Below are 12706 nucleotides of genomic sequence, written 5' to 3'. Positions count from 1 at the left end.
AAAACACATTGTTGAAAAGCAATAACTGTGCTGGCATCACCATTGGATGACTTTGCAACTGCATATTACAAATTGTACAGTAGAATTCATTTTCATAGCTGCAAACGGCAAAGGGGACTATTACATAAACCTGTGATGTAATTGCCTGAGCACACCAGAAAGCCTTTTATGACTCAAAGCATTGGGGAACCCCACGCAGAAGACACATCTCAAAGCTGGTTTCTTTAAGAAAAGACAACATTGCATACATTTATTAGGGATGGACGCCAATTCCAATACATGCACACCACCATTGTCCTTTAAATGTAGTGTTGACATTATTGCAAACACTTGTCTCCCTGCTGTTTCGTGTATTATATTTTTATTATCTTAGGATAAAAAAACATTGACAATTACATGGGATGCCTTGTTCTGCATAATTTAACGTATACACAGTGGGAAAAGGAATGGCAATGCTTTAGACATCATCACAGCCTCTTCATAACCCCGCCCACCCCCAACCCACTGCCCGCATGCAGTTTGCACTGCACAAAGGCCAAAAGTCACGTGAGACAGCCTGCAAAGAGCACAAGAAGCATTCACAGTAAAGGAGGATAGGAAGGGAGGGAGGAGGGAGGGAGGGAGGGAGGAAGGAGGGGGGTGGGGGGGGGGTGGAGGGGAGGGAGAGTAGAAGATGAGAGGAGGAGGAGGAGAAGAGGGAGAGAAACAAAGTGACTGCAGCACTGGCCTTGGTTTAGACAGGAGAAGGAGCAGCATAGTCCTAGTATATCATTCTAACTTCTCCCACACTTCAACTCCCGTCTCCTGATTGTGGTACTCTTTCCATTGTCTTTGACACAAAAAAAGTTTGTTTATATATGCATGTATATATGTATATACATATGCGTATGTATATATATATAAACACATTTTTAGAGCTACAGCACCTTTTCCCACGGGGCAACAGTGTCGATACCTCGCACATGGTACACGGCCGTGCCAAAGAAAAAAGAATAATAAAAACAATATATTGGTCAGGATATTCATCTTTTTTTCCCTAAAATTGGCATTTGACATGATGATATTCTATTGCCGTCTGGGGGAGGGAAGGGACAAAGGTTCTTCTTTTGAGTTTATATTCAAGTTTTCTCCTTTTTTTCATGGTGTATATTTTCTTCTCTTCCTGTTAAAAAGAGTTCACACTTTCGTGATCTGTGTGTGCTGCTCCTCGTCAAAAGGTTCATTTTCCGGATCAGAGTCAGTGGTGTCGGAATATCGATAATGGTCTGGCTCATTGTCGCTAACGTCCGGAGTGACGGATGTCGAAGTGCTTGCCTCAGAATTCGAAGGCTCCTCCACGGTTTTCGTGAAATACAACTTCACCTGAAAGAGCAAATGACAAGAGAGTGGACATCAGCCTATGCAAGGAATTCATTAAAATGATTTAAAGCTGAAATCCGGGATTTTTCCGATTTGTCTCCCCCTCTGGCAGCGAAAAGTATTTGAAATGATGTTCGGACTACAACCAGACAACCACGAAATTATCAATTATTATCAATTACAAGTCGCTAGTGTGTCATCAGTTCAACAGTAAATAGCTCCCACGCTAGAAAAATGTCTTCCATAGACCAGGTAAGTTGTCTTTCAGTGACTGTAATGAAATTAGGTAATAAGCTACATCGCTGCTGCTAAGCATACAGTGCGGCAGTTGGTGTGCAGCAGTGTACAGTGTGTGCTACTAGCACATAAGTCAGGTTGGCCAAAAATTATTTTCAATTTAAGCTCTTTGGGTTGGCTAGTATGCCAACTAGCTTGCGGCAGAGCGGCACTCAGCTACCCAGCGCAGCTAACCTGTGTTGGCTGATGTTAGCTGGATAGTTAAAAGACATTTGTCCTACCCGGTCCAAATTTCAATAGTGGTCTATGGAGAGTGTCTCCAACCATGGTAACACTGCCAACTGGTATTGTGTAACCTGACTCTACAGTCCAGATGGATAAAATTACTTATTAATGGAAAAAAGTCCCGGATTCCAGCTTTAAAATTACTAATTTCATCACCTTCCATGAAAGTAATGTAGGAAAAAAAGAATCATGGGTAGAAAAGTAAATAAGTACAATATTTGATTGGATTTGACAGCAAAGCGAGAAACTTATTAACTTATGTATTTATTATAGACTTACAAATAACTATCAATCCTTTTAGCCAACTAAAATCTGAAGTAGATGTAAATCCCGCCTGCGTCTGCCCATGCTCACCTTGAAGTTTGGCGAGAAGTAGCGATTAGCTTTGTCTTTGTTGGCCTTGTCCAAGTCGTTCTTAGTGAGCCCCAGGATGAGGTAGTCCCTGTCGCTGTCCCTGCGCTCGGCGCTCTGCGGCTGGCCCTGCGGCTGGCCCTGACCCTGGCCCGGTCCGGTCTGCTGGCTAGCCAGGCTGTCCACGTCGTTCACCACCGTCCCGTTCTCCACCTTCTCCCCGCTCTCCTCTGGTCCAGGGATGAAAAAGGTGTTCACCCAGAAGTGAAACATTTTGTCCTGAAGGGCAGATACGAGAAATGTGGAGATGAAATGAGAAGGGGGGCTGGAAGATATGAAGAGTTTCTGGTCTCAATCTCTGAAACAACAGAACAGTGGGTAACCAACCAAGTGAAGCCAGTAAACTGCAGTTCATTGTTCTATATCTAATAGACACTATAGAAATCAACAATGAGGAGAAATAAGCCCTTCATGATCAAAAGAGTAGACATCAGGGACATGGATCAATCGAATGATGCTAAATGGCATCTGGTAAAAGCCCCAACACTAGATTATGATTATAGGAAACGGGACACAGAATGGCAGCACAAGTATATAACAAGTATATAAGCTATTAGAGCACACACAAACAAACAACGAACCTTCTTCATCATCTTATTTTGTTTATGGAAGAACTCCACTTTGATGTCTCCACAAACTGGCAGCGGCTGGGGAATTCGAATAACATGTGCTTGTCCTCGCGCCGTGTGTGAGCAGGGTTGGAGGTGTGGATCTTGACTTTGAGTTGGTAGACCACAAATTGGGGATCTGCAAAAGTGTCAACGTTGCATGGGGCAAGTTTGTGAGAGATTGTGAGGGAGAGAAAGAAAGAGACCAAACAAAAGTGATAGAGGAGCAGGGGGTGAACCAGAGAGCAAGACAGGATACCAGTGTTATTATCATGAGTTTGACAGAAAAAAAGCAAACACCCCCCAATGAACAGAAAGTGGCAAAACATGGTCTCAAAATTAAGGAGGAGAAAGGGAAAATAACAGACCACAAATATAACACCCAAAGAGACCCAGAACCAAAGACATAGGACCCTATTCTGATAGACAGTCACGGTCTTGGTCCAAGACCAACGCAACACGTTGCATCTATAAGAATTGTGAATGTCTTCTTGGGGTCGGGGGTGGGGGATTTGTTCATATACCTGTAAGCTATTCTTATCCTGCAAGGCAACATGTCTACCTTACACTGGTCCTGTCTGGTGGATCTCTGGGGCCAAATGAAAGCAAATGAGTGAAATAATAATGGATGAAAGGCTCATTTACCCCAATGCCAATTCCCTTTCTTGAAGCCCTGAGGGGTCGGCTCGCTCCTGTTTTTAACGGTACTGTCCCCTTAGAGAGAAAGAAGGAGATTATCACAAACGGGCCCGGCTGGCCTGTCAGGGGCTTGACAGCACAGCAGGCACACACACAGAGCTCTACACATATATGTACACACAGCAAGTATGTCCATTTGCATCCACACAGCTTAAAGACAACAAATGTGGCTCTAAAGTGGAGATGGACATTTTCACTCAGTCAATAACAAAAGGGACTCGGTGTATTGTAAGATACACAAATATAAAGGGGAAGGAAAAAGAAGGAACTTGAGACTGCAGAGAGTCTCAAACAACCACATTAACAGGATTTTTCCTGGGTGAATTGAGCAAACAGTAATGTCTGATGGGCCCTTCATAACAGATAATGTTATCAAATTAGCTTGTCTTCAAAATAGGCCTTTTTTTATTACTGTGGTGGGCTAAGACCTGAAGCTAGAAAAAAAAGTGGTGTGTGTGTCCATGTAGAGAGCAAGATGTCAAACTCAGAATAGGGCCTTTTTAAGGAGGAGTTAGACGAAAAGAGAAGGATCAATGCAGTCAGGGCAGTTTAGCACAGTCAGGTGTTAGGGTGAAAAGGCCACAGAAATATCAAGAAAGAAGAGTTACATTTCTGAAGGACAGCAGTCTAAAATTGACATATTCAGGTACATGAAGAGGGCAAACTTCTGTGACTCAGACACATTTGAGCAGGAAACAGGATTATTTCATTTTTTCTCCCCCTCATAGACTAAGATGGAGCATCATTTATCTCTGAGGAAACCACTGTGGAACAGTTTGTGATAGAAAATGCACAGAAATACATGCACAGAATTAAGATTCTGAGAAATGAAGGATACGGACTATGAGATTAAATTACTTTAAGATCAGTGAAAGGTGAAAATCAGAGTTATCTGGTTTGAAATTTTACCAAGGCTCCAACCACACACACTATATGAGCAATGCCAAATTTCCCCATGGGGGTCATTAAAGTTTAATCATATCAACTGATTTTTGGTCTTGATTTGAGCATTCCCTTTTAGGATCAAGCAAACCGTGGGTCAGATTGCTGATTTGTTTGTCTGCGCCACTGAAACCAGAGATACCAACTGCCACTGATTGAATACAAATTATTTTACAACCAAGTCATACTGCTCAAGCTAAAGTAATAAACATGCAGTAATATGTACATATGCATGATCTGAGGGAGTGAAACTACAGTGGCTTTAAAAACTCCACCTGTTAACACCAAAGTGCTGTGGTAGCACAGTGTTGCTGCAGCTAAGAGAATCACTGAAAAAAATATTGAATTCATGTGTTGCCTTACAAGCCAATACGGTTAGAAAATCACTAGCTACTTCCTGGTATGTAGATGTAGAGCACACCAGCCTTGAGTTGGTTGATGCTCATTTGACTTCTACTGTACTGCCTGGTGTACAGGTGCACACTGCATTTCCTTTTGCAGGGCTTTGCGGTGCCTAAAGAAAGCACACTGTAATTCCTCTAAGCAGTGCGCACGGAAAAAAGCGTCAAACACCAGCAAATGAACGAACAAACGCACACACAGAGCCCGACTCTTATAGAGGTGCTCCTCCTGAGCACCTAATAAGGGAAAATGACAGAGCTCAAATACTTCCTTGCCTGATTTTGCAGATAATGTGTAGCTTGCTTGCTAGGCTATTAAATTTATACACAGGCAATTTCTGTGTGCATGTGCTTTTCTTCAGCAAGGGGTGTCAATGAAAAAAACAACAAAAAACAGGGTTACTACGGTCCTAATAACATTGTGAAAATTTCAATATGACAAACAGACAAGGTCTGATCCAACATGTCTTTTTTTTTTTTCAACCAGGCAGTTAAAACTTGGCCTTGTTGAAAGACGCAAAAAGGGGAATTTAGGTAACTGGCTGTTTCTCCAACCTAATCAATAAGAAGCTGCCCTTGTTAGTCAAAGGTCCAAAAATAATACAGTGAATTCAGTCACATTTGATATCGTTTCAAAACCTTGGCAGAGGACGACTCGACTCTAACCACAGAGGATGACCTGTTCCATAGTGCTTAAACTGTAGCGTGGGTGAGCCCTGCTGTGCACAACACATCCAAGGCTCCTGTTCCATTTGAACAGCGGTATGCATGCCTACGCCCTAGCTGGAGTTAAAGTTGAACATGAGTGTGACTCACTGCAGGTGCCCCCGCTGAACATGGGGAGAGTCTCGAACACCATTTTGTGGAAGAGGAGCGCCACCGGCTTGTACTCCAGCTGATTCTTCAGTAGGTAGCTGTAGTAATAGACGTAGCGACGCTGGCTGGGGATCGTTACTCCCTGCAACAACAAAAACAAATGCTTAGGGATCCTTTCCCTACACAAGTCATCAAATCATTGTTTTTTTACTGAAAAGAATCTACAAATGGCCTTCTCTTTCCTGTGTGCACACATTAACTGATCTAAAGTGAAGTGGTACACATGTCCTTGATCAGTGACTCACCTTCTTGTCCCTTGTCCTGACTTCGCCATAGAAGTCAAGTGCTTCTTGGGCCTCCTGGAATTTGCCACGGTGGAGGAGATAGGCGCAGATCATCACTCCAGTGCGGCCCTTCCCAGCCTTACAGTGGATGGCCGCCACGTGATTGTCATCCTCGCTGAGCCACTGGTCCAGGTCTTCGCAAAACGGCTTTATCAGCTCCAGCTGAGGCGGGTTGTGGTCTTCGAAGGGATACTGTGCAACTGATGTGTGAAGGGACGCAGATGCACACAAAGGAGCAGAGCGAGAGAAAGAGGGTGAGAGGGGAAGACGGCACCAGACGGGTCAGAGAAGACAGAAAGGGGAGAAAAGGCACAGTGGACAGCAGAGAGAGACTTCAATGACCTTGTGTTTGTCAGGCTTTCAGGTCAGGCATAATGTGAGACTTTGCAATGGAGGGAATGTGTCTGTAGCATGTGCGAGACGGCCTACCTCTGCAGTTAAATTTGGCAGCATCGTAGTGTCTTTCTGCGCAGCTGAAATGGGAAGAACAAATCCAGTCAGCAATCACACAGAGGGAAGTTACTAAGTAAACAGAAAGCAGCTCAGGTATGAACATTCTGCGGGACACTTACAGGTTGTAGATTTTGTAATGGTTTTTATGCTTTGAGTCGAGAAACCTGTTGCAGGAAAAGAACAAAACCAGTCAGAATATATATCAGACTAAGTGGGCCTATATAAGCAAATTAAGGAAATGCAAACATCTCTTTGCTGACATTCAGCATTTCCCTTTTCCGTGGTCCACATCGCACTTCAAATATCAGAAGTTGAGGCAACATAACTCACCGTACAACATCATCTATATTGTTTCTGTACACGCCTTCGAGTCTCTCTGCAGGAAAGCCCATAGCAATGATGTTTGGATAGATATCTGTTCAAGCAGGGGTCAAGGAGATATACATTGTGCATGCCTGTGAAAAGCAAGCCCTTTGCAGACAGTATGAAGGCACCCAACCACACATCTGTAACACCACAAAGTACAGTCAAGGAATACCTAAACTCTGCGTACTACTACTACTATGTAACAAGACTGAAAATGGAAGGAATACAATTAAATTTAAAATAGCACATTAGTTTTCACATTGCACATAACTCCACCACGTGCACCTAAAAACAAAAATCGCCGTTACAGCACAACTACCCAACAACGTGGACAAGAGCAGCACAGCGTGAAAACGTTTCAGCCAATGTCAATACGAGGGTGTCATTGTACAGTTATGGATAGATGAGAGTGCGGAGGAGGGGCTCTGATCAGTCTGTGTGTGTGTGTTGTGACAGATGGCCTTGACTGTGAGAAGCAGGCAGAGAGGACTGGAGTACAGTGCTCCCGCTCGAGCCAGGCCCACATGTGGGTGCACTAGGAGAGACTCCACTCCCTGACCTGCATGTATTTTTAGAGCCCAAAGTTATATTGAGATCATCGCAAATGTTGGGCTTATCTCTCTTCCGAGCTCGGCCGAACCAAGGAGAATATCAACCAGACAGAAAGCGGGCAACATGAAGACGCTGGTCTCCACAGACTGAGAAAACTTTTTGACAAAGATAAAAATCCATTATGTTATAAATGGTGAGGTCAATATGCAATATGGGGACCTTCAAATGCAGCGGTTGTGATTGTACGACACATTCAGGGATGGACAAGACACAAGGGGAATGCAGTGCTTTACAAACTGCACTCAACCAAATTTGACCACAAATGCAGCTTCTGGCTGCACCACCTTGCTCTTGCTACACCTTGTCTGCCTTCTTTACAGACGCCTTACATCAGTGAGCAGGAGTCCATATTTCAGTGTAGGATAGTGGGGAAAAATGTCATAACCAATTACTCTGTGATATGCATACAATCTTAAAGGCACATATCAGTGTCATGTTGCAGTGAAAAGAGTAATTGAGTTGGCACGCATGTCTTCAAGGCTCGGCTCTAACGCCTACCTGTAACTGAAGTCTGCTTGTCGACATAAGCTGTGGGATTCCACACTTTAACCACTGACTAAAGGGCAACCTTTTCTTACATTTCCTGTGTCACGGTGTCAGAAATAGAAAGGCTGAATATTTCTAATTGGATGTGTCTCTTTCATTTCAAGCAGAACTTATTTTTCAGAGCCAAATCATTTTTTAACTGGTCAGAAAAATTTGACACACGCAACTGACAGCGTACGGTGAGAAACGGGTGGCTGACTCTCCACAATGTTCAACTTTGCTCATGTGCGCACATGCAAGCGTATGCACATGCACACACACACACACACACACACAGGGAACTGAACTGTCTTTTTTTTGCTACAAACACATGGAGCATGGTTTAATCAGTAGATCTGCTGGTAAAAAAAAAAGTCTGAATGCAGGTCATGTGATTGGGGTCAACTGTATGAGGATGGACAAATCTATTAAGATCCATGCAATTCCACTAAACATTTTTACGTGGAAAAACTAAACAGATAACTGCCTTCAAAACCCTGTCAGATGGATTCAATAACTGTCCTAATGCATTCTCATAAGATAGGCTTTTAGGAACACAACACAGGCCCTATTGCATTAATTCAACAAGCCCAGTAGCAAAACCATGGCATTATTTGCATACTGCCTAGCTACTTCCCTGTAGCTCACGACATAGGAGCATATCTGTACATACTGTATCATAATAACTTCCATTAATGCCTCAAAGACCTAATTAGGAACCAAATGCAAGTTTTCTATGCCTTTTAATAGGCTACTCTAACCCTTGGACCTACTGGCAAAGTGATTCCAGTCAGACTATTCTCAGTGTTTTTAAAAAGCTCCAGTGCTCCCAGGAGAGCTTCGGCCCAGGGCATGGGGGGCTCGTTCTCTGCAGCTGGGAGGAAACGCACATGCGGGACCCCCGACGGAAGCTCCAAGTGGAGGAAAAAAAAAAAAACCTGCCGTTTCAGGCACGCCTTTTCTCTAAAGCCAGCCCTGCCTCAGCTCTATGCATACGCCAAATCCACAACTGAGAGCAAGAGAGGGGGAAAAGGGAGAGTGGGAACCAGGGAGAGCTGAGAGAGGAGGGGGTGGGGTGGGGAGGACAGGAAAGGAGGAGAGCTGAGGAAAGGGGGCAAGTGAGCGGGAGGGAGGGAAAGAGAATTAGAGTGGGAGTAGTAAAGAAAAAGAGCAAAGGAGAGATGGTGGGTGAGAGGGCGAGAGAGAGAGAGAGAGAGAGAGAGAGAGAGAGAGAGAGAGAGAGAGAGAGAGAGAGAGAGAGAGAGAGAGAGAGAGAGAGAGAGAGAGAGAGAGACAGAGAGAGAGAGAGAGAGAGCACTCAGACAGCAATGCTGATACAAGATCACTGGCACTCTATTTTAAGGGCAATTCCCAGAACTGTGATACTGCATTACATAACTGCAGAGGGCCCATATTGTTTTTAGACACCATGCCAAAAATGATAAAAGGGATAGTCCAAAAGGGCCCAAAATTTGAACGAGAGGAAACTTCAACTTCAAGCCAAAGAAAGATGTCACTTTGAGTGGCACACCCTTTCATACCTTCACAACTGTCTGAGAGACAAACCGCTGAACCCTGCCACCGAAAATGACACCAGATTCACCACATCTCAAAACCAAGTGACAAAAATATAATGCAATGCCCACATTTCCACATCTACATTTCCACAAACATTATGGCCATCTGTTCTATTGTAGGTCGTTTCTATCTATATTTTTTTTCTATAGTAGCAGTCTCGGATCAAGGTGATTGGCAGATGGCTTTCCGTTAAGTTAGAAAATCATTAATTAGAAAATGATTAGTTAATTAATAAGGCATTAACCAATTCATCTGGAGTTAATACCACAGTACTGGTACTAACCAGAGAAAACGATCTTCATAAATACTTCAATTCTTCACTTGCCGTTAAGCGGCAAAACACCAAAGTTTGACTTTTCATACCAAACTATGAGACTCATCTCGTTGATCGTTGACAAAGGTTTTCTGATCCTGATACATTGTCAGGTGCACATCGACCTGAAATACAAAGCTACAGCAATAACCATGACCTACTCTAAATGATGTCATGGACTAGATTTTGCGTTTAGTTGGTCATCATGATCAACCAGACAAGCTGCTTATCTGGTTTACCACCTATATGTACAGGTACCAACTTCAGGTATACCAGCCATACTGCACCATGGAACCAGGTAAACTACTATCAGTGTTCAGAGATTAGAAATTAGCCCTGTAGAAGTGTCTAAAACAGCACTGCTTAAACCTAGAGTGAATATGTCCCCATAAAGGAAATTAAGGTGTGAATTGGACAGTTAATAATAAAAAATAAATACTTGCAATCCATTACACACATAGCATCACATTATTTGGCTGCTCAACACAGAACATAGTTCTGCAAGGTGAGGACTACATTAGGAACAGTCTTATGCTACAGCCTTAGTCTTTTGACAGCTATTCTTCTCCTACTTCTCTACATGCCATCATAGACCAGAACATACTCACCTTACACTGAAGTTGCATATCACCAAACACATGTACATGATGACATAGGACAAAAAATGTGGAAGGCTTTTTCAGAGACCATCTACCTGCCTTCACAGAGAAAGAGTTAAAAATGATTGCTGAGACTTGAGTAATACCACTGACAATTTCACAACCTCAAGCTAGGAACATTTATTCCCTGTCAATGTCCACCGCTGGGTGATTGGTAAATTAATGCTCTGTCGTATTTTAACAAACGCCAAGATCCAGCTGAATGGCGGGGGTTGCGAGCAATAATATGATTGTGACATTTATGCGTGCTCGTTTGACAGATCCACCATCTTTCAAACATGCTTGGTGACAGCAACGCTGTGCTGTCTGATCAACTAGCCAGTTAGCTAAGTAGCAAGGAAGCTAACTACCTAGCTGTAGACAGTTGACATTTGCTTGCAGTTCTACTAATCAATGCAGATATCAAACATTACTAATCAATGCCTTGAGTGCTGGGGAAATAAGGAATACTGGGAAGGATACATGTTAAGTCCAAGTCGAACCCATCCTCCTGATATCTCCTTTTGTTCCGGCTGACCATTTCTTTTATAATCGCAGCCATTGTAGCAAGTGATAGGAGTCTTTATGGTTTAAAAATGATGAAAACTAGGTTTTCTAGTATTCGCTGTCTGATCGTTTCTGACGCAGGCAATGGCTTTGCTCTCGATCGCTCGCTGCTCTCTGAATTTTGCAGGTCCTCGCAAAGACGAGCTAGCTAGCAGAGCTAGCAGTGGTTGTCGATAGGATTAGAATGGCTTCTTCTGGATCATAAAGACGGGCCTCGCTCTGCTCCTCCGTGCAGGCCCGACTTTCCCAATCCTGGAATTCGTCTTGCAAACACCCCCGAATAAAATACATGCAATTCTCCTCTGGAAAACCTTTAGATGTCAGACACGGTCCAAGCCGATGGCTCAATCGTAGTCGCTGTGATTGACAGCGAGGGGAGAGAGAACTCACCGGTTCCCGAAACCCGTATCCAGTCACTCAAACGTAGCTAGCTCGCTAGCTAACTAGCTAGCTAGCGCAGCTAGCTAGCAACAATAGCTAATGCTACCTCCTTTTTTGATCCAAAAGCCTCCTAACGAATCAACATTGTCGTCGACTGATTGCCCAAAACACATCTGAAAAAAGTGACAGGCTCCACCTTGAATGTATATTGACTATACAAAGATCACAAATCTGCACAGATTCGTTTGACAGTTCCGTCCCGGGGAATCATCTTCTTTTCTCGTTTCTCTCTCTCCAGCTGAACTCTCAAGCTCCCATCATGGCCGGCCTCCACCGAAGGAAAAAAAGAAGATAGAGCAGGCTGGGATTTTAGAACAAATATCCCACCGCCTTGACCATATAGTTCCACAGTTGAATTAAGACCAGCAATTGCAGTTGAAACTAATATTGTTTCATCTATATATATTAGATATTTAATGGAAAATGGGTTACATAAGCAAATGTTGTAATCATTAAAAGCTGTAAGAAACGAGTTATTGCTTGGCAGCGGAAGGATACAGTCAGGGTGCATGCGACGCTCCCTTCTGTCAAAGTGATCACGTGTGGCTGTAATTAGGGAAGTTTCCAACATAATGTCACTTTTCGCGGTTTAAACTGTCATTTCAGACCATAGCAAACACGCTGAAATATCCTTGTAACCTATCAATTCATAAGCCTTTTATTAGACACGCAATGGGAAATGCATTAGCTATGTCTTATTAATGGAATCTCTTCAAATAAATCATAAATTATACCAATGTACATAATTACATGAATAAACCATAATCAGCAATGTTTTTGCATTATGGACAGATAAAACAGACATACAAAATTATCAAATTATGAATACTAAAATTAAAAACTAGCCTACATTTTAAAAAAGAACAGTCAAATTATACAACACAAAACAGTAATCCAAAATGGTTTTCAGACTAGCCTTACCATATCAGGAATTTGGTTATAGAAATACCACTGGTCTTTAATTAAAATATCCACCACACAAGAAAAAAAAAAAAATTACCTGAGTGTCTGTATGACTGTCAGCTGTCTTTCAGAAACTGGCTTTCCTAAGGAAAGGGCCAATACTGTTACAGCTAAACTGACTGTGCCAGCCATATAGCACAGTGGGCTC

The 12706-nt window shown here is 43.0% G+C and overlaps 1 protein-coding gene across 1 annotated transcript; it reads right to left on the bottom strand.

The window, feature by feature from the left end:
- Positions 1 to 239: 239 nt before the first annotated feature.
- LOC139661606 (phosphatidylinositol 3,4,5-trisphosphate 3-phosphatase and dual-specificity protein phosphatase PTEN-like) lies at positions 240 to 11888 on the bottom strand. Its single transcript, XM_071540107.1, is given in 11 exon segments — positions 240 to 1362; positions 2236 to 2511; positions 2874 to 2941; positions 2944 to 3039; positions 3546 to 3614; positions 5759 to 5900; positions 6064 to 6302; positions 6532 to 6575; positions 6675 to 6719; positions 6886 to 6970; positions 11071 to 11888. Coding segments are annotated over 11 exon segments (1329 nt in total). The 5' UTR covers positions 11150 to 11888; the 3' UTR covers positions 240 to 1176.
- Positions 11889 to 12706: the final 818 nt, after the last annotated feature.

The sequence above is a fragment of the Centroberyx affinis genome, unplaced genomic scaffold (assembly GCF_046629955.1).
Source record: "Centroberyx affinis isolate AG114_WGS23_722 - 3 ecotype Tasmania unplaced genomic scaffold, CSIRO-AGI_Caff_v1 ptg003562l_1, whole genome shotgun sequence".
Lineage (NCBI taxonomy): Eukaryota > Metazoa > Chordata > Actinopteri > Beryciformes > Berycidae > Centroberyx > Centroberyx affinis.
The sequence above is the reverse complement of the archived record's forward strand: the minus strand, read 5'-3'. Positions and strand labels throughout refer to the sequence as shown.